Source organism: Mesocricetus auratus, unplaced genomic scaffold, assembly GCF_017639785.1.
Source record: "Mesocricetus auratus isolate SY011 unplaced genomic scaffold, BCM_Maur_2.0 Super-Scaffold_100041, whole genome shotgun sequence".
NCBI lineage: Eukaryota > Metazoa > Chordata > Mammalia > Rodentia > Cricetidae > Mesocricetus > Mesocricetus auratus.
This window is the reverse complement of record NW_024429218.1, coordinates 5,655,723-5,677,999: the sequence shown is the minus strand read 5'-3', so window position 1 is coordinate 5,677,999 and position 22,277 is coordinate 5,655,723. Positions and strand designations below refer to the sequence as shown.

Below are 22,277 nucleotides of genomic sequence, written 5' to 3'. Positions count from 1 at the left end.
GTGGCATTAATATAACTGTTCTCGTCAGGGCCGAGGGATGACAGTGTAATGGATTTTTGTCCCGCTAATATGTCAAGTCCAGCTAAACTGCTAGTATGAAATGACCTCAGACAGATTCAGGAGAGAAAAGCGATGCTTTCTTACTTCACAGGAGCACACAGCTGGCTGTCCACAGAGGACAGACTGGAGCCCTGCTCACTGCCGTCTTTCTGAGGCTGTCTGTCACTGTCCTGCTCTACCAGCTCCCGGGGGCTGCAGGACGCCGCTGTGGGCGCAGGCTCCCTCCCTAGACAGGTGTGTGTGGCCTTCCTGTGTGCCACCCCCTGTGTGCCTGCCAACTTTGTGTGGTTTTCCTCCTGTTGACATGCCACGAGCATCTTGGTGTGTGAGTACAGAGTCATCTTTATCCTTATCCTACAGCTGAGGATGCACGACTACTCAGGAGCCGAGCCTCCCCGAGGAACCCTAGGTGTCCTCACTTAAAAGCTCTGAGAACTGTGGGCAAGATGTGGGAGGGCTGGGAACCAGTACCCACGAAACGGAAGACAGCGCAGCAGGCCTCGGTTGTTGCTTCAGCGAGGTAACTTACCAGCTACTATCTGAAGTAGCCCCCGCTCCGTGTGAGCGCTGAGCACATGCGCGGTTGCGTTTACTGCTGTGGTCCTGGGGCGGTTGCGTTTACTGCTGTGGTCCTGGGGCACATTGCCTCACATCAGCACCCCCTCTGCTCCCGCACTTTCCCACCTCCCGAGGGTGCTTCCCGTGCCCCTGACCTTCGGCTCTGAGCTGAGATGTGGTACAAGCAAAATATGCATAGCGAGGACCCGGACAGATGGCTCAGGGGTTAAGAGCATTCGCCGATCTCACGGAGGGTTGGAGCTCAGCTCCCGGCACCCACCTGGCAGCTCACGGCTCCTTGACTCCAGTTGTAGGAGACCTGGCAGCTCACGGCTCCTTGACTCCAGTTGTAGGAGATCTGGCAGCTCACGGCTCCTTAACTCCAGTTGTAGGAGACCTGGCAGCTCACGGCTCCTTAACTCCAGTTGCAGGAGATCTGGCAGCTCACGGCTCCTTGACTCCAGTTGTAGGAGACCTGGCAGCTCACGGCTCCTTAACTCCAGTTGCAGGAGATCTGACACCCTCCTCGGGCTCCATGGGACTTCATGAACGTAGTACACACATATACATAGGCAAACACTCATGCACATAAAAAAAAAACTTTTAAAAGTAGATACCGAATGGCAGAGACTACTATGTAAAAAGTGCAAAGTGTCTTGCTAATAGTATTTTGCAGTGGCTGCATATGAAACATTATTTCTAACATGCAGTACATAGATACCCTAAAATGACTGGCATTCGTTTTAGTTTTACAAGACATATAGGAAAATTTGTTGTACACGTGACTTCATTCTGCTTCTCTTCAATATGGATGTGGTTTGGTGTCGTTTATTGGCTGTCAAGAGAAATGTCGCCCGTTGAACAGGATGTAGCATCGCACGAGTGAACCGTGGGCTCCAAACTTTAGATTTCGTCTTACTCAGAAGCCTGTATGCGTCTTCAGGGGACCACGGGAACCTCGAAAACACGGCAGCGACGGGAAGCCCTTCCCCATGTGTTTCTAGACCTCTGCAATTTTCTCATGATTTCTCAAGGATTCCGATTTCCTCCATCCTAGCGGGACAGAAAGTCAGAGGCCCCGGATTGAATGCATTTGGTTTCATGCTGTGTCGGGGGAGTTCTGCAGTCTGAGGTCACGGAAGATGAGATTCCCGGAGTGTTTATCGTCTGGTCTACACTGGCAATGGGAGTCTCTCTTTTAGCGTTTCCTGAGGTGGAGACTAGGTGCCTGGTGAGGAGACAGTCGCTCTCTCCAGAACAAGTCTCCCACCCCATGGCACCCACACCATCAATCCTGGGGTTCTCTCAGTGACACCCTGCAGTCAGTGGGCTATCAAATCCTAAAAGGCTGCCTCCCGACACCCCGGTCTGTTCCTTTGTCCTCTGTCGCTGCTGTTGCTGGTACTTGTGTCGCCCCAGGGATCCATTTTGAAACTAAATACGCTAAGGCTCTGCTATTACTGGAGGGGATTCTGGGTTGGTATTTGTTTAATGATTTCATTTATTTTGAGACAGGGTCTCTCTATGTAGCCCTGGCTGTCCTGTAACTCACTGTGTAGACCAGGGTGGCCTCAATCTCAGAGATCCACCTGTCTCTGCCTCCTGAGTGCTGGGATTAAACATGTCTTAAATGCCCAACTTGTTTTGTGTTGTTTTTTGAGATGGGGTCAATCTTGACAGGTAGCCCAGGCTGGCCTTCAACTAGACATCTTTCCACTCTAGCTACTGAATGCTGGGATTACAGGCATGAGCTGCTCAGCCCAGATCAGGTGATTCCTAAAGTTTGTGTATAACACATGTGGAAGGAGTACTCCATGTGAAACATTTTCAGGGCCAAGCTTTGCCATCGGGTGTCAGTTCCAGTAGTGACTTGTTTACCCACATTGACTCGGGAAGCAGAGAATGTTGGGGTGTTAGATTCAAACATCTTCTCTTTGGCAGACAAATCAAGATGGAGACATCTGCCAAAATGACAACACCAGGCACATGTAAAAGTAACCCTGGCTCTTTCTAACCCTTCTCCCATCCTTGAGCAAAGCTGAGGGTCCAAATGTGCTTTAAGAAAAGTCATGGGGCTTAGGTTGGATTTAGACATGGAAGAATGGTTCCTGTTGGCACTAAGAATTAATGGTGACAGTTGCTGAGCTCTCTGTTAGGGGACAGACTAGGGGAGGGGAAAAGACTGTTTTTTACGGTGTGTGTGCAACTTTGCCTGGGAGCTGTCCCACCCAGCCTGAAGAACTATGTGCCAGGTGAGTCCAGGTTTTTTAGGGTTCATAGAGACAGATGGTGTGACATGCTCTCTAGATCTACAGTAGAAGTGTGAGTTTGTGGTGAGGCCCAGAAGTGACGTTTACTCTCCCCTCTGTAGGCCTGGGAGTGTCGTCTCCTCTCTCCTCTGCAGGCACCTGTTAGATCTGTGTTTTGAAAGAAGACTCTGCCGCCAACAAAGGCTCTGTGCCTCCCCCCGAGACCGCTCCGTCATGTACTAGGCCCTCTCTGATAATTCCTAGGAATCACCTACATGGCACGTTGTTTATGTCTGGCTTACTTCAGGTCTGTGTTTTTAAGGCTGTTGATATTCTATCATGCATCAAAGAGAACTTCCTTTTACGTATGGAGGGTGTCATTAGGTCCCTCCAGACAGTTAAAAGGGTTGGAGGTCTAGTGCTTGTGAACAAGTAATGTAGTTTTTCCAAAGTCCTACCATTCTTAGTTTAAATACCACACATTCTAGTATTTGCTAATATAATAGATAAGAATAGCATCTTGTTTATAAATATCTTTTTACTATATTACTGTGTGTGTCTGTGTGTCTGTGCGTGCATGCTTGAGTAGGGATGTCAGAGGACAACTTGCAGGAGTGGATTCTTCCACCATTAGGTTCTAGGGGTCAAACTTAGGTCATTAGGCTTAGCAGCGAGCACCCTTATTTGCTGTGCCATCTTGTTGGTCCAAAAATACTTTTTAAATGGTGGCTGAGCTTATTGTGTTTTCTGTCTATACTATTTCATCATTTTGGGAGGTTAAATTTTGTATACTTATCCTTACATATATAGATATATATACCTATACATTAACTTTCTTAAGTATAATAACTGTAATCATTCTATCTATATATGTCATGAACCAGGCAAAGACTCTATCTCTGCGATATATCTTCAACTAAATTTCATACATTATCAGCTGAATATATTACAAATAGTTTTCTTAGCCCATCATTTGTCTTTTGATTTCATTTACATTCAGTTTTCTAATATAAACAACAGTGGGTTTTTTTTTTCATTCTCCTTGGTTTTCCAGTTTGAACTCTGTCAAATTTTGTTTCTTTTTTCTATATGGTAGATAAGTTCATAAAATGTAATTGATAGTTAATGTTTGAAGCCCCAAGCTAAGTTCCATGGCTTTAGACTGGCCAATTTTACTGTATAGAATATAGACTGATCCAACTGTACAAACTGGCTGATCTCACTGTGTAGACTGATTTCACTGTGTAGACTGTCTGATCTCATCATATAGACTGTCTGATCTCATCATATAGACTGTCTGATCTCACTGTATAGACTGTCTGATCTCACTGTATAGACTGTCTGATCTCACTGTATAAACTGTCTGATCTCACTGTGTAGACTGATCTCACTGTATAGACTGTCTGATCTCATCATATAGACTGTCTGATCTCACTGTACAAACTGTCTGATCTCACTGTATAGACTGTCTGATCTCACTGTATAAACTGTCTGATCTCACTGTATAGACTGTCTGATCTCACTGTGTAGACTGTCTGATCTCACTGTATAGACTGTCTGATCTCACTGTATAGACTGTCTGATCTCACTGTGTAGACTGTCTGATCTCACTGTATAGACTGGTCAATCTCACTGTATAGAATATAGACTGATCTAACTGTACAAACTGTCTGATCTCACTGTATAAACTGTCTGATCTCACTGTATAGACTGTCTGATCTCACTGTATAGACTGTCTGATCTCACTGTATAGACTGTCTGATCTCACTGTATAGACTGTCTGATCTCATCATATAGACTGTCTGATCTCACTGTATAGACTGTCTGATCTCACTGTATAGACTGTCTGATCTCACTGTATAGACTGTCTGATCTCACTGTATAGACTGTCTGTTCTCACTGCATAGACTGTCTGATCTCACTGTATAGACTGTCTGATCTCACTGTATAGACTGTCTGATCTCACTGTATAGACTGTCTGATCTCACTGTATAGACTGTCTGATATCACTGTATAGACTGTCTGATATCACTGTATAGACCTTCGCTGTACACGTAGAGTTTGGTACTGGGAAATTGTCTGTATGAGTGGCTTCCTTAAAGTAGCTGGGTGATGTCTTCATTTGTGGGATTGCTATAATCAAGTGATAAAAATAAAATAAATGAATGAAAACCAAATAGTTCTGGGGGTGGAAACACACTGTGGATTTTGCTTAGAGAATCTTAACTTCAATAACTTTTTAAAAGAAAACAAGACTAATGTTTGTAGGAATTTTTAGTGCATTTTAAGATAACCTTTAAAGATATTTCTTGCCACCCCCCGTGTGTGTGTGTGTGTATGTGCGATGTGTGTGTGTGAGAAAGAGAGAGTATACCCCATGTATGTGCAAATGAGACTGTACTGTGTGTGTGTGTGTGAGAGAGAGAGACTATACCCCGTGTGTGTGTGAGAGACTGTACCCCCATGTGTGTGTATGTGAGACTACACCCATGTGTGTGCAGGTGCCTATGGTGTCCAGAGAGGCCTCAGATCCCCTGGACCTGGAGCTGCAGGCTGTTTTAAGCTGCCTGACGTGAGCAATTGCCCTTAACCCGAGTCGTCTTTCCAGCCGCTTTTTACACCTTGTTATTTTGGCATGAGATAGGAGTTCCATTTTCCCCACTAATGAACTGCGCTCCTGTGGGGAGGAGTGGACTTGGACTCTGGTCTTGGAAGTGGCAGTGTGACTGAGTGGAGCGAGCCTCTTTGAACTGTTGCTTCCTTCCCGTTGCGGTGTCTGAGGGAAGCAGTCAAGACCTGGGTCTCTGCTGCAGGCTCGCAGTGACTGGTGACGGACAGCTGGCACCTACGTCTCCTCCCCATTCTAACGGATGCCTTGTTTTCAAGAGGCAGACACTGTCACTCACTCTAACGAGACCCGGAAGAGGAAGCTCTTTTTCATGTGGAAAGCTCCTGCCCAACCTGTGGGGATTAGGTTTCTGTGAGAGAGCACAGTGTAACTGAGCCCACATAGTTTGGGGAGGGGGTCCCTTCCCCCTTTCAGATTTCTCTTCCCCCTTAGCTGCTTTAGAACAGGTGTTGGGTCCTAACTACATTAGGGAGCCTGCACAGAGCGTACCTGGAGCAGAGTTCGGTCCCCAGCCTCCCTGGCCCTCATCCTCAGTCCTGGAATGTGCTATCCCCATCTTCGTAGAGCATAAGCATCTTAGCTGGCCTCTGAGAGCAGGTAGCAAAGGAGAAGGTACTCACACCTGCTAAGTGGCTACGGCAGGAGGATCGCTGAGCCCAGGAGTTCAGGCCAGCTAGTGCGACAGCAATGACCCATCTCAACGAGGAAGCAGGGCTGAGGAGACAGCTGAGCCTGCCAAGTCCTGGCTGCACAGGCATGAGGACCTGAGTGCAGTCCCCTGGACACACATTAAAAAGTGGGCACGCAGCCCACGTGTAATCCCAGCACTGGGCAGCCACAGACCAGCAAATCCCAGGACTCTGTGGTCTCCTAGCCTATCTGAATCAGCTCTGTGTCAAACAGCAAGGTGGACATGCCTGATGAATGACACCCAGTACTGACCTCTCACCTACACACATGCAAACACACGTGTCCACATGCATGCACACATGCACACACGTAAACCAGTACACATATACATGTAAACAAAACTCGGCATACTAATCCCAGCATGTGCCTCCTAGGGTTTTATGGGACTAAAAGAGCAGTATGGACAGGGTTGTTTAGGCCAATGCCTCACAATAGTAACCTGACACTTACAATATATATAAGTGCTGTATGGAGTACTTACACAGTACTGCACAAGTGTTGTTACTCAAAATGAGACTTGACTTTATTTCAGGGTCCTCCCTGCAGGTAGAGCGGGGGGGGGGGGCGGGTCCAGCCTGCCTCTTCCCGGGGCTGAGCGGGATGGTGAGTGTGTGTCTACGACTCAGACCTTCCCCCCATTAGTTACTGGGGGGGCACACACTGAGTCGGGAGTCTGTCGAAGCAGGATCTTGATTTATTCCAACACACAGGAACTTATATAGGGCTGAGGTAGGGGATGGGAATCTTGGGATAGGGTAAGGTGACATGAGGAATTAAGGGCCAATAGTATTCCACCAAGCAGGCAGGTAGCTAGGCAGGGGGCAGTCTTGCATCAGATCTGGCTGAGTCACCCCCATGTGGAGGTTACAGGTTAGAGACAGGTTTGGTTTGGTGGTAATCCTATGCAACTGATTTCCCCAGGAGGGGAAACTGGTGGCTATAGACGCTCTCCTGATGGCTATCTAACGGTACTATTTTAAGGGAGTGAAGTCACCCAAAGGGAGACAGTTCTGTCCATTGGACTCTTGTCCTCTAGCTTCTAGCATGTTCTCTCCCCGTATGGGGTGGTCCAGGGAGTTACTTACTGGAAAACCAATCTATGAGTCCCTGCTTTTGTTTCTGCTATCAGCCATCAAGTCGTATTTTGTTTACTGGGCCAGGGTCAAACCATGTGTTGTGTCTCAACAGACACATAGTGGAGTCCACTCTGCCAGCGTCCACCGTGTGGAGCCAGGATCACCAGCAGCAGCCCCTGGCAGAGGCCAGCCACACGCTGCTGAAGGAACTGCCGGGTACTGCTTGCCAGTTGCTCACAAGCCCGCCTGTCATCATCATTTCCAAGTGCTCTCTTTGGACCTGTAGTTTACCATTGCAGGCTCCTGTCCCCACAAACCAAGCAAATACACCTGCCCGAGCAGCAGCAGCTGCCTCCGGGGACATGATGGTGGCTGGGGGGCGGGGGGACCACTTGCATGGTCAGCATTGTTGCAACAAGCATGTTTTATTAACTCAATACACTGAATTAAGTTGGGTCCCCAGGGCGAGGGCAGTAAAACTGCTTCAAAACCAGAAGACAGCACACACCTCCTTGGAAGGACTCTAGGCTTACAGGGAGCACAGTGTTTCAGTGTCCTTTGGATCTGTGAAGCTGGGAGATGAGCTCCTCCTCCTCCTCCTCCTCCTCCCTTATCCTCATCCTCATCCTCTCCCTCCCTCTTCCTCCTCCTTCTCTTCCTCTTCCTCCTCTGCTTTCTCTCTTTAACCCCTTTTTTCCTGTATTATAAAATCCCATACAATTGAAATAATTAGTTTTTAGATAGACTGGTCTCAACATTGCTATGTGCCAAAGATGACTTTGAACGTTGGATCCCCTGGCCTCCATCTCCTAAGTTCCAGGGTTACAGGCACTCACCACCATGCCGGGTTATCCAGTGCTGGAACCCAGGCTTCATGCATACTGACAAGCAATATATATATATACACACCCATTGAGCTACACCCCTAGCCCTTTGTCCACTTGTCATTATTTTCCAAACTAGGCAGAAGGCTCTTTGTGGGCTAGACTGGAGGAGAATGAGCAATAACAGAGTCTCACTGGGAAGCCACCTTTTCCTAAGCTTACCTGCACATGATTTTATATTTCATTGCCCATGATCTGTTTATAAAAGAAACAAATAAAGCTAAAACAAATTATCCAAACCCCCCAACTTGCTTTAAAAATGATTTAATTAAAGGTTCCTGCGATGTGGAAACATCCCATTATTTCCCTTTATGAAAAGTTTCTAAACAAATACACTCATAATGATCTCAGAGGTAGTTTGAGCAATGTCCTCCACAGGCTCAAGTGTTTGAGCACTCGGTGTCCAGTAGGTGGCGCTGTCTGAGAAGGTTATGCAAACTTTAGGAGGTGTTGTCTTGCTAAGAAAGTATGTTGCAGGAGCCAGGCTTTGAGGTTTTATAACCTGGCCTGACGTCCATTTCCTGACTGCCAGGCCCGTCTTAAAGTCTTGCAGCCATGCCCTCCCCACCAAGATGGACTGTGTCCGCTTTGGAGTTAACAAGCCGAAACAATCTGTTGCTCTTTTTTTTTCTTTTTTCTTTTTGACAGAGCTCACTGTGTAGCCCTGTGTAAACCAGGATAGCACTGAACTCACAGAGATCCACCTGCCTCTGCCTCCTGAGTGCTAGAATTAAAGGCGTGTGCCACCACCCTGTCCCATAAGTCACTGTTTGTTGGCGTTTGCTCAGGCTGACAGATCTGGCCACAGACATGGTCAGCAGTCTGTCAGTAGCAGCAGCCAACCCTCCCTAACCTGGCTTTGCCCCCAAACCTTTCTGGTTCTGCCGATTATACAGCTCCTCCAGCTTTCTCACCAAGACACCCCTAGACGCACAGCAGAGACCACAGGCTCAGAGCAGAGCCCCACATCGGACATGTCTTCAGAGTGGCACGTCTTATTTGATAAGTCAGGCAAATGTTGCATTCCGATTCCAGGAATAACCAGTCTGCTTTAGTGTGAACCAAGTGGGATGAGACTTCAGAAGAAGCACCACACTTCCATGCAGGAATCCCAGCCTCTAGGATGTCTGCCTGGCATGGCGGCAGCCCGGCGCCATCCTGTAGTATTGGGTGCCAGCCTAGGTAGCCACCAGGGTGACATGGTGCCGCCCACTCCCCTCCTCCTGCAGTCCTGCCTTTCCCACCTGGCTACAAGGACACTGGTGACCCCCAAGGAAAAGGACTGTGGGGGGGGGTATGCTGGCAGGTATGAGTAAAATTCTCTAGTAAGATTTTAGAAGTTAAAACTTATAGCTTATTCAAACTGGGAAAGAGCAGATATGTTTCTGAAACATCTCTGCCCACAGAGCACCCCCACCCCCTGACACTGTGGGAACCTGTCCTGCTCCATTGGGTATGATCAATGGAGTGTGCCTACCCTCCGACAACCCTGAACTGCTGTCCCTTAAAGACCCACATGACTTCCGGGGTGGTTTTCATTGGCTCCTTGGTGAAACTTTCCTTTTCTTCTTGGTAGGCGAGCGCCATAGTCCGTTCAGGCTCGCAGCTCAACGCCTCACTTTGGAAGTGTATTTTCTTACAGTTCTGGAGGCTGAGGGATCCTAGATGGCTTCCATGTCTGGTTAAGAGCCAGATGGTGCCTTCACACACCCTCCCGTGCATGAGAGTCAACTCCCTACTCCCTTCCCCAGCCGGGGACTCACCTACCACCTACTGGCTCCCCGCTCACTGCTATTGTGCTGAAGAATGGGGGTGTGGGGTACTGTTCATACTAGCACAGCAGGAAGATAATTGTTTCGTTCCTGAGCTCTGATCATCCTATCCAGCTTTTAAGGTTGGTCATACAAGGATCTCTCTCCCTAGACTGTAGGTTCAGAGACAATTCTAGGTCTGCTTGTTTCTGCATCTCTGGCACCTGCTGTGTAGCCTGCATCCGAGAATGTAGCGAGGTGGTCGGGATAGATGACACAGAGACCGGTCGGTTGCTTTAAGAAAACTTTATGCTTCCCAAGTCAGCTTAGGAGGAGACTCCAAGTCTGCTTAGGAGAGAGAAGTCTCCAAGAAAAAAATGCTTCCCTTTTTAAGGACTTCTGTCATCCATCTATATACAATTCTTTCCAGACTTCTCACCCTCCTGGCTGGTGGTTTAATCTCCGGCCCCAGAATCGGGGAGACACCACAGGGGGCAGGAAGAGGCATCTAGCCATAGGGGGTGTCAAAGTCATGGTTTTTCAGTGAGCGAGCCCTTATCTGAGCCCTATCAAGCTTTAAAGCACTGAATTGTTTTCAGTAAACATTACACAGCTGCCTGCTCCCAGGCCGAAGGGGAAGTGGGTTTCTGCTCAAGGTCTGGTGTCCCCACAATTCACCCCTTTTTATTTTTAAATGAGGCACTCCTGGCTTAGGTCAAGTAGGGTCACCCTCCCTGGCCCGTCTTTGGGGGACCTTGAACCCCTGTCTTAGGTGGGAGGGGTCTTCCCCACAGGTTGCCCGTCAAAAGAGTGCCCCAACCTTAAAATCATTTGTAATAAGGCTTTATGGCTATCGGGATTGCCATGGGCTAAGGCACTTTGAACTCAGCATGAAGTCAGAATGCCTACTGCCACTGTTACCATTCCTAGGACCCCCACTGACATAGCGCCTCTCTGTCACCTGCCCATTCCCCCCCCCGATTTGGGCCTTAGCATTCTACCACCAGCCTTTCTTTGTTACAAGGGTGATTTATAGTTACAATTTGACGGTCAAAATAGTGATAAAGTTTACAATCATTTTAAGATCTACTTAGGAAAGCATTAGAGAGTGCACTTGCACAGATACATTAGGTACAATCATTGATGTTACACATGTAGCATTATAAAAAATATGAACAAGAGGCTTGTTGCACTATTTACAGAGTACCAATTTGTTCCTGTGGTGATGTAGTCTGTCGATTTAATGTCAGTAGTATCAACCGAACATGTAACCCGAGTCAAAGTCTTTTTGTCGCACCAGGACAAACCACATTTCTCCAGAAAAACACACTGTGATTCCAGAAACAGGAACTACCGAGTCTGATATTTCAAGTGACCATGTCCTGTTCAAATACTGAAAAGAGGCTTTTGCCACTCATTACAGTCCATACCAATGTCCAAATGTTTTAAATGGGTCCTTTTTTTTTCTGTTGGCTTGATGATGAAAACTCACAGGTCCAGGAGGTTGATGTAGCAGGCCTGATGAGAAACTAGAAATCTTGAACTGACTATTTTATTTCTTTCTCGGGCTGTAGATTTGATGACATCAAGGGTCAGGAGCACTGATTTAGGAGATCTCGAACTGGCTTGAGTAGGCTCCCACGGTCTCAGGTCCAGTTTTCTCTGCTCCATATATCTCACCAAATGTTGTGACAGCTACTGAAGCTTTATTCTTTTCCTGTAAGAAAACACAAACATGCCCTCGACCCCAAATTAGGGTCTTCTCTACTGTCTAGTGTATGGATGTTTCCATTTGACCTGAGTAATAGTTGTTTAACTTTCATTACGTCAGAATCTGTCTGAAGCAGATTCCTCACTGGCATTTACATTTTAAAAATTTTTAAATGAGGAGTGGATTATTTAATGAATCATGTGGGGACTGGGGACATTACTCCCCCTTTTATTTTTAAATTTTGTTTGAACTGTTGAAGTTGGACCATAACAGTAGAAGGATTTGTCTACCCTCCTTAGTCAACTATCTAGGTGAATTGGGATCACTATTTAAATTATTAGTAGATGTCCTTTAAAAGGGACATAACCATTAAGCACCTTTGAGAATCATTTAAGGATTGTAAACTATACTATGACCCAAATAGTCCCCTTTTTTTTTTAACCTGTAGCTCTCACTAGCTGACAAGGCCCTGTTTGCATCTGAACTGACAAGGCCTAATTTGCATCTACATAGACACCTTTGGGGGTGGGGGCCTGCCAAAGCAGCAGGGCAGTTCCCTGAAGAAACCTCTCTCTCTCTCTCTCTTTTTTTTTTTTTTTGACTGGCTCTGAGGGCTTAACTTGAATTTTTTGTTAAAATATTAACTGACTGACTGGATGTTTCTTTTGGCTATATCTAAATCGATTTAGGTAGTTTTTAACTGTTTGAAGGGATTTAAGTATCCCTTTAATCATATCCAAGGCAATTAGAACAGTTGCTTTTGTCAACATTCACGCATTTACATTTCACACTTCATACATACTGACGTGGCCACCTCCATACACACAGACCATGCATACATGTCTCTCCTTTTGCCTAGGTTATGATTAGTTTGTTGAACTGAAACTTCTTTAACAGAATAACTCCAGTCAATCTTTGAATTAAAACAAAAGGTTGAAAAAGTCCTGTATGTCCCTCATCATTTCTTCATTAGAGAAGTTTTGAGCTACACTCAGGGGCTACAGCCATACCCACTCCTTGTAATTCTGTAGATACAAAGTGGAAAGGCCAGGCTTTTGCCAAAAGTTTTTAGAGATGACTCACAAAATTGACCTTAAATTTGTATCAATAACCTACCTCATATAAATGTAACCAAACATTTTTATTTTATATAACTTTGTCTTTTTCTTTACTGAATACTAATACCTCATTTATTAACTTTACCAATTTTTTAAATTTACCCATCTTTAATCTATCCTCCCATTGAGGATGATCCTCCAATCCACCCTCCAACTGAGGGCAACTTTTTAGGTTCCCCTTGCTTTCCTGACCTTTGTCAGGCAAGGGCCTAGACATTTAATCTGGTACCCCTAGCTTGGTACCCCCTTTTTAATACATCCTTATAGCCTTACTTGTTGGCCAGTCTTTTAAATCTCTCAGTTTACCTTTACTTTTTTGACCTCAGTGGATCAGGTGAAAGACTGGCCTCATTTATTAACTTTACCAATTTTTTTTAATTTACCCATCTTTAATCTATCCTCCCATTGAGGATGATCCTCCAATCCACCCTCCAACTGAGGGCAACTTTTTAGGTTCCCCTTGCTTTCCTGACCTTTGTCAGGCAAGGGCCTAGACATTTAATCTGGTACCCCTAGCTTGGTACCCCCTTTTAATACATCCTTATAGCCTTACTTGTTGGCCAGTCTTTTAAATCTCTCAGTTTACCTTTACTTTTTTGACCTCAGTGGATCAGGTGAAAGACTGGCCTCATTTATTAACTTTACCAATTTTTTTAATTTACCCATCTTTAATCCATCCTCCCATTGAGGATGATCCTCCAATCCACCCTCCAACTGAGGGCAACTTCTTAGGTTCCCCTTGCTTTCCTGACCTTTGTCAGGCAAAGGCCTAGACATTTAATTTGGTACCTCTAGCTTGGTACCCCCTTTTTAATACATACTTATAGCCTTACTTGTTGGCTATCCTTTTAGATCTCTGAGTTTTCCTTTACTTTCCTGACCTCAGTGGATCAGGTGAAAGACTGGAGATTTTTTATTTTATTTCTTATGTTACCCTCCTTTTTTTTTTCTTTTGACTGGGTTTCTCTCTATCCTTTTGGAGGCTGTCCTGGAACTCGCTCTATAGACAAGGATGGCCTCCATCCTACCTACCTCTGTCTCTCGAGTGTTGGGATTAAAGGCATATGCCACCAACACCCAACTCTAAAGATCATAGCGAACATCCTTCCAATCTGGGACATTTAAGCCTCCCCCAGTAATGAACCATGGACTCACACGTTCAATCCATATTAAAAAGCCTTCCATGGTTGTAGTCCCCTGTTCTTTAAGTAACTTTTTTACATAATACTGTAATTTAAACTTCCAGGGACTATTTCTCATCATTTCTTTTCTATTTTCCCCAATCTGTCCCTGGCCAGAAAACGAACCCGCTCACTTACCTCGTTTTTATGATCTCGGTGGGATCCTCCAATTGTCGCACCTGCTGTGTAGCCTGCATCCGAGAATGTAGCGAGGTGGTCGGGATAGATGACACAGAGATGGGTCGGTTGCTTTAAGAAAACTTTATGCTTCCCAAGTCAGCTTAGGAGGAGACTCCAAGTCTGCTTAGGAGAGAGAAGTCTCCAAGAAAAAAATGCTTCCCTTTTTAAGGACTTCTGTCATCCATCTATATACAATTCTTTCCAGACTTCTCACCCTCCTGGCTGGTGGTTTAATCTCCGGCCCCAGAATCGGGGAGACACAGCAGGGGGGACAGGAAGAAGCATCTAGCCAGCCGTAGGGGGTGTCAAAGTCATCGTGTTTCAGTGAGCAAGCCCTTATCTGAGCCCTATCAAGAGCTTTATAGCACTGAATTGTTTTCAGTAAACATCTCACAGCTGCCTGCTCCCAGGCCGAAGGGGAAGTGGGTTTCTGCTCAAGGTCTGCTGTCCCCACAATCCTATCCAGCTTTTAAGGTTGGTCATACAAGGATCTCTCTCCCTAGACTGTAGGTTCAGAGACAATTCTAGGTCTGCTCGTTTCTGCATCTCTGGCCACCACAACAAACTGTAGCATGCGGTGGGCCTGTAGAAGATACCCAGATTGTAGGAATTCCAGACTGTCCATTTACTATGTATCTGAGCTAGGATGCTGTTTCCCTCAACTTTCTGAGAGAAGAAAACACCGGAGCAGAAGAGTGTTCTGCAGTGGCCCGAGAACTTGAACCACACTGTATGGACAAACACTGCCTGTCACTTTGGTCACCCCCATAGCTGACCCTCTGTGCCTGCTGCCTCCATGCCAAGAACCATGCTTCTCTCCTGTGTGACATCTCTAATGTGACTTTGCTCCTCAGGTGCTTTTGAAGAAATGAAGAAACTGATTGTCAGAGCTAGAGAGATGGTCCAGCAGCTAAGAGTGTGCACTGCTCTTGCAGAAGGCTGTAGCTCTGTAAGTGCAGCACCTGTAGCTCTGTCTCCAGGAGATCTGTTGCCTCTGGATGCAGCAGGCACCAGCACTGTGTGCACATAACTCCCCTACGCACATATGACGCTTAAATAAAAGACGTCTTTTTAAAATAAAGAAACAGTTGTTGAGGACACTGTCCAGAGTCAGGAATGGCTGACTCTTGAACCCAGACAATAATCTCTGTCTGCAGTGCGTTCTTGCCCATGCACGGCCCCGTTTCTGTTGCTCTGGGCCCTCACATTTGAAAGGGTCCCCAGTAACTTTCCATTTGCCCTACAGCATTAGCTGGATGCCAATGGGAAATCAGACAGTAGACGGGAATGATTTTTGTCTCTACTCAAGGCAGACGCTGAAGTCATTATTGCCACCGGGGAGACTCGGTGTTAATATTATGACAGAAAGTTCTAAGGCTTTAAAAAAAAAAACCCTGATTTTCAGGCTTCTACTTTTCTTCTAATTAATGGCAGTTTTTGCAGAGATGAAAAGATATAGGGAATTGCAGTACTGAGGAAGCGTTGAGTAAATGTGTGCTGTCAGGCACCGTTGGGACGTGACTGTAAGCACAAGTGTGTATGAACTGCTGAGCGGGGTGTGTAAGACCAGCACGCACACCCTCCTCCTTGCTGTGGTCCCCACACTGCTGCACAGACACAAGGTCTGAGGTTGGTGCCCTCCATCAGAGGGACACAGCCCACCTGCCCCCAGCTGCTCTGTTCATGAGTCATGCTGTTCTCTTTACCCTCTACTGCTCCAGTAGAGGTGGGGGCCATGGTAGGGAACGGTCCATCGGTCGCTGTAGCCCCTTCACAATGGTCATTAAGAATGCACAAGTCCAGAAAGGTGAGAGACGTCCTCTTTTAAAAGGATGTTAAGAAATAGGTACTTTGGTACCTCGCCGGGGCTTTGTGTCACTGTGCCGATTGCTTGAATGTTGACACTCAGCGACTCTCACTCATGATCACCCTGAAAGCACATTAGTGTCTCCACTACCTACCCTGTCCTCACAGTCTTCATGCCCGCCAATCCTAGCCAGAACGCCCCTGTCTCTGTGGGTTCATCTCTGCCCCTTTATCTCTAATACAGACACCCTCAGAAGTCTTTGCCTTTGTCCTCTCAGGAGCTGAAGATGATTCTGCCAGCCTTACGTGACAATGTTCCCTGGGGGTACAGAGAGTCTGACCCAGTCACCTTCATAAGTGTCTACTGTGAGCGCCAGTGGCCAGCAACCGGGCAGACAGGGCAACCCAACCCCACAACCTTCCCCGGATGTCCACAGTTTGGAGAGGCTTGCGACCCTCAGAGAAGACTCCCTGGACAGCTTTGATTACATCCCAAGCACCCACCATAGGGAAAAGCTCATGGAGTGGGCCACTGAGTTGGACAGGGCTAACCACTTGAGTGTTTAGGAGTCTGACAAAAAAAAGGTGTTGGCCAAATTTATCCTTAGGTGTCTGGTGTATCTTCATAGAAGCAGAGCTGCTGGTTAGACGAGCTGGGTATGATAACTCAGGGAAACTGAACTCTGAGATGTGTGAAATACATAAAATACACTTTTAATATCTGAAATACACTTTTAATATCAAGGGCAAATGTAGCTTGTGTGTTAAGTACTAAACAAATGGCCGTACTCATGAGTTCTTGGCTGTTCTTCTCATACCTCTCTCTCCCAGCTCTCCTTTCTGGTGTCTGTCTCCAAAATGAGGATTTATTCCAGGGAAATCTGCTTTCATTAAAACACACAGCAGCAACAGGAAACAGCCTTCTTTCCGCTTCCAGTATGTTATGAGTCCTTTCCTCTCTTCCATCCCCATCAGGGCTCAGGGTGATCTAAGCTTTGATTCTTTGGAAACTTGCCTGCCCTTGAATAAGGATGAACAGGTAAGAGTGAGGTTGCAGGGGGTGAGGCTTGGGGATTTAGTCCCAGAATGGGACATGTCCAGCTGGGAGAGAGCTAACGGGGGAGCAGCTGAAGCCAGAGAGAAAGCAAGTGTATAATGCAGAGTGTCCTTGTCCTAACCAATACCAGCCCTTCCAGTGTCTGAAGCTACTGGCAGTTGTAAAAAACTGATGGCTTCAGGGCTTGTTTTCCCACTTAACTATGCTTAATAATTTCTCTTTCCCCTGTCCTCCTCCCCCCGCCACTTTTTATAACTTTATAACCACAATGTGCGGTATCTGTGGTCAGATCAATGGGCAATGTAAAGCAAACACCTGGAAGATTCACCTTCCCTTTGACATCTCAGAAGTCAAACATCTCAAACTGAAACATGGTATAATATTCTCACTTAAAGTTATCGGAACCCATGGTAAGAATAAGTGGTACCCCCTCCTGCAGATATCTTCATTGCTCTTAGACAACAAAAATGGTATAACCCAATCACTGCTTGGGTTTGGGAGCCTCTTAAAAGACCCCAAGTTCGTCCTTGTAAGTAGCTCCCATGCTGTAGTGGGCTTTCCACTAACTACCTGTCCCTGTCAATAACAGATGCTTTTGTACCTAGTCTTCTACTCCGTCTCCTCTAGACAAGCGAGAGGCCAGCTTCCAACTGCTGTCTGGGGTCTATGGAGCACAGTGAGTTGCAAATCGGGCGAAGATCTGCTCCTTTGATTTCATTTTTCTCTTGTAGGCCGAGAGGACTGTCTCTAATAGGTCCATGAGGAGGCCTGCTCTGTACTCTGCCCATATTGCCAAGCCTCAGAACTTCCGGTCTCCTGAAACCCTCCCTGGGAATGGAGCTAAGATAGCCAATCCAACTCCTGGTTTCCACCCCCCTGGCACAGCCAGGAGTCCGTCAGATGCATCAAGGCCCCCTGCCGGCTTTTTACATGAGCCCAAGCACAGGGAATACCGAGTGGAGGCGGCGGCTGCCCAGGGTGTTATGGGATACTGTTGAGGAAGTCCTGTGTCAATAAAGCACTGCGGACCAACCTAAGGCCTGGAGAGAAGCTCCAGAGAGTCGCTGCCCACCTGGAGACCCAGCTCAGGACTCCTCAGCTACTGATTCTGATCTGCCTGTGGGCCACCCTGGGCGTGGCCCTGGCTGCTGGCCTTGGCTGTCTCTGTTGGCAGTATTGGCACATGTGGACAGAAAGAGTCCTTCGGGGAACCTACCACAGACGCCGCTGCCGGGAGTGATGAAACGGAGAGTTCATGCCAAGAAGACAGGTGAACGCCTGCGTCTTGGCTCACGTGGAGCCCAGCTGAACCTCTTTCTGCAGGTGACAAGAAAACTGTCCTCTGAAGAGACTCTTGGGCTGGGCCCCTCAGTGGCTCAGCAGAGTGTGTTAGTCACAGCCGAGCTCCTAGGAATTCCCGGTGAGGCCGGGGTGCACTGTACCTCCTGTCAGGAAGGAAAGGGTAGGCTATCAGCGGAGGGCTCCTCGTCAGGGCTGTTGTCTTTGTGTCTGTGATTTTGCTCCTTTTTTCCCATCTTGCAATTAGGTGTTCTGTTTGAAGAGTTAAACTCAACACAATGAATATTGTATAACCTGCTCATTAACTAGACTCCTGTGGCCGGGGAGCTTCCTCCGTTGCCTTAAGGAACCTGCAGAAATAGACATTCTCTCCTCCGTGGTGTCTGAGACTCATCTCTAACCCTTTGAAAGAATTGTGTTGGGGCTTAGCTCTTGCAAGAAAGAAGGAGCTACACCCCTCGCTGCGCCCCTCTGAACCACCCAGAAAGGAGTGCTCGTTTCAAAGCCAGAGTTCCAGAACTAGTTGGAGGTCTGACTGGGTGGGGCGGGTGCAGGTGAGGGCGGGCTGTCTGCCTGAAGCAGGGGGCCTGTGGGAGCGGCCCGGAGCGAGCACAGCTTTAGAGCGCGCGATGGAGTGCACTTGGGGGTGCGTCCATGCGCGCAAGGCTGTGAGCCCGAGTGGAACAAGATGTCTTTCCATCAGGTGCAATGGGTGTGTGTCTTCCCATCCTCTACACTTGATGAAGGACTTGGGTTTTCCAGCAGCTTCCGGCCATGCTGCCTGCCCTTTGCCAAAGGTGAAGCTAAACTCAACCTGCCAGCTTGAAGAACAGCTGTTCCCTGGTTCATCGGAGAATGTCAGGAAGAAAACGTGATGGGTGAAGACGACTTGTTCTCCTAACTCTGTGAAGTTCATTTGGTTTGGCAAGGGCTGTGCAGGTACAGCATGATACCAAACAACAGCTTCAAGATCACATACACTGGTACCCGTGTGTGAGAACAAATTGGGATTGTCTGCCCTGCCAGAGATAAACCCGTTGCAGAGTGACCATCTGCATTAATACGGAGACATAAACCACACCAGCGGGTGGATATTTACGGGGACAGAAACTTGGTGGTGTTGCCCTTGGCGCTCCTATACCATGGAGGGGAGAGGCTCAGCAGTTCTAAGAACACTCGCTCACTGTGCCCTTTCACCTGTGTAAATTGGGTCTGAGAACGGTATTGCTCCTGCTTTTTCCCTGTTTATTTTAGTTCATTGGGTATTGACTGAGAGACCCTGCCCTCCTGCATCCTGGATAAGGCAATACTTGGATCATTAGGTACATGAAAACCTAGGCAACTTGTATGTTCACAAACAAATGTGTTCCAAGAACCTTGTGGAAAGAAACAAACACTGTATTCCAGGGAGGGCCACAAATGTTCCTTCCACATGCCTAACAAAAAGAGCCTTCTTATATTTTTCTTCCCCAAAATGAAGATAAAGATCCCATTGGTGGTGTTCACTTACCTGGCCATGTAACACCAGGTGTGTACCAAGCATGGAAACCTGTGAGATCTCCCTGTACAAGAGGGAGTGTGTGTGTGTGTGTGTGTGTGTGTGTGTGTGTGTGTTGAAAATAAAATTCCGTGGCACTTTTTACCTGTTGATATAGAACACAGTGTCCCCCAATGTGGTAGATTAAGACCGCCAGGAGCACCACTAATTTTCTCTATTTATCTTTCAGAGAGTCTCAGTCTGCTGGCACGGAGTCGCTAGGGTAGTCTAGGCTCATCTCAACCTTGTGCCAATCCTCCTGCCTCACTCCCTGGGTTCTGGGACTACAGCTGTGCGCCAGTAAGTCTGACCCCACCACTTAGACCTTTCATGATTCTGGGGCCACTGGGTGGAGCAGGGACGCTCTTCTTACTGTGAATGGGCGGCACCATCTACCAGTACTCCCAGGAGCACTCGGTGGGCTGCTGATGACGGTGGAGCAGCTGGTTCCTCTCCGCGGCTTCTTACACAGTGCTGTTCCCAGAGGAAGGGCTCCCAGTCCGTGTAACCAGAAGTCCCAGCTCTCCCAAGGCGTGGCCTTGGGTGTTACACAATTTAACTCTCTCCACCTCTGCTACTGTTGAGAACCAGCCCTCATTCAGAGCTGTGGATGATGGCGTTCACCTTTGTTGGGACACAAGCAGCGGTTTTACAGCTATCTTTAATTCTTTGCACCTTCCAACTAGACTGCTCCTCTACTGTAAGGACCTGTGTGATAAGCAGGCATCGTTTTCCCCCCTGGGGAATGCCTGGGGCAGCGCCCCTGCAGAGCAGCCAAGAGGAAGAGAAATCCTGAAACAGGACCTCCTATTTTCAAAGCTTGGTCCCCAGCTTGTAACCTTTTTTGGAGTGGCAAGTGGCTCTCTCCAGGTAAGCGTTAATATTATGATTGACCCTGACTTGATCATGGGGAGTCTCCGAAGCACACTTCCACTGCCGTTACCCCTGCCCTCCCTTCCCTGCCAGGATGGCCTGGAATTCCTCCACAACCGTGAGCCAGAATAAATCTTCCTTCCCATAGGGTTTAATTGCCAGGTGTCCAGTCCCAGCAGCAGAGAGGGTAACAACACATAAACCCATGCAGACTCCTCTCCAGGTACATTAGGCTTGGTGTAGAACCTTTATGGCAGATCTCCGAGGCCCAGCATCACCCCAGAACTGTGGGTCACACAAAAGCACCTTTTTTTTTTTTCTTTTTTTGGTTTTTCAAGACAGGGTTTCTCTGTGGCTTTGGAGGCTGTCCTGGAACTAGCTCTTGTAGATCAGGCTGGCCTCGAACTCACAGAGATCCGCCTGCCTCTGCCTCCCGAGTGCTGGGATCAAAGGCGTGCGCCACCACCACCCCTTTCAATACTAGCAGAACTAATGTGTGCAGTACTTAGCTGCCTACGTATGAACAGCGCACTAAGCTGACATCAGTGACGTAACCTGTCTACTCTGTGACATGCCACGGCAGCCACTGCCTTTCAGTCTACGCCATTCTTTGGTCACACACACACACAAAGTCACTTCCTTCCCGGGACCGCTCCCTAACCATTTGATGCAGGATGCCTTCTGTGTGCTGTGAGCATGTTTTATTACCACTGGCTAATAAAGAAGCTGATTTGGCCAATAGCCAGGCAGAATAGAGCCAGGCAGGGCATTCAAGCAGAGATACAGAGAGAGAACGGCAGTCAGAGCAGAAGCCAGCAGAAGCCAGGGAAGCAAGATGTGAGGTAGCAAGCCATGAGCCTCACGGTAAATTATAGAACAATAGAACTGGATTAGTTTCAGTTGTAAGAGCTAGTTAATAATAAGCCAAACGGTTTGTAATTACTATTAAGCTCCAGAGTGATTATTTTATAAGTGGCTGCTGGGACCGGTGGATGGGAGAGAAAATGGTCCAGCAGGACTGGGCAGAACACAGAAAACTTCCAGCTACAGTTATTAACATTATTATGGGATTGGCCAGATAGCTCAGTAAGTAAAGTGCTCGCCTCTGTAAGCAGGGTACTTGAGTGTGATCCCCAGAACCCATGAAGAAACAGCAGATGTGGAGGTGAATTCTTGTCATCTCAGTGCCAGGGAAGAGGGGACTGGGATTTTCTGGCCAGCCAACCTAGCCCCAAACGGGTATGCCCCAGACCAATGAGAGACCTTGTCCCAAAGGAGGTGGATGACAGAGAATGCCACCCGAGGTTTTTCTCTGGTTCCCACATGCCCATGCACACATAGGTGCATGCACGCACGCATGCACGCACACACACACACACACACACACATGCTCTCACACACAGAGGAACGAGCACATCAAGTGATGCCTTCTGGCAGCCCACACTCAACCCTCTTTCTTGCCACTCGAGGCAGTTACGCCACACTCGTCTTCTTGGTGGCCAGTGGCCAGTGGCTAACGCTTGCCGTGGAACAGATAGTCTTGCTCAGAAGGGCAGCTGGAGTGCATTAAGCCGGGAGCCCTTTGGCTGCTGCGATTTTGAAGGTCCTCTAAACTTGG

At 47.5% G+C, this 22,277-nt stretch overlaps 1 protein-coding gene across 1 annotated transcript; it reads left to right on the top strand.

Moving 5' to 3' along the window:
* The first annotated feature begins 5,322 nt into the window (after positions 1–5,322).
* On the top strand, positions 5,323–19,459 carry Reeld1 (reeler domain containing 1). The gene is given in 5 exon segments (XM_040734824.1): positions 5,323–5,840; positions 7,298–7,544; positions 15,812–15,894; positions 17,886–18,145; positions 18,147–19,459. Coding segments are annotated over 5 exon segments (771 nt in total). The 5' UTR covers positions 5,323–5,737; the 3' UTR covers positions 18,225–19,459.
* The last annotated feature ends 2,818 nt before the right edge of the window (positions 19,460–22,277 follow it).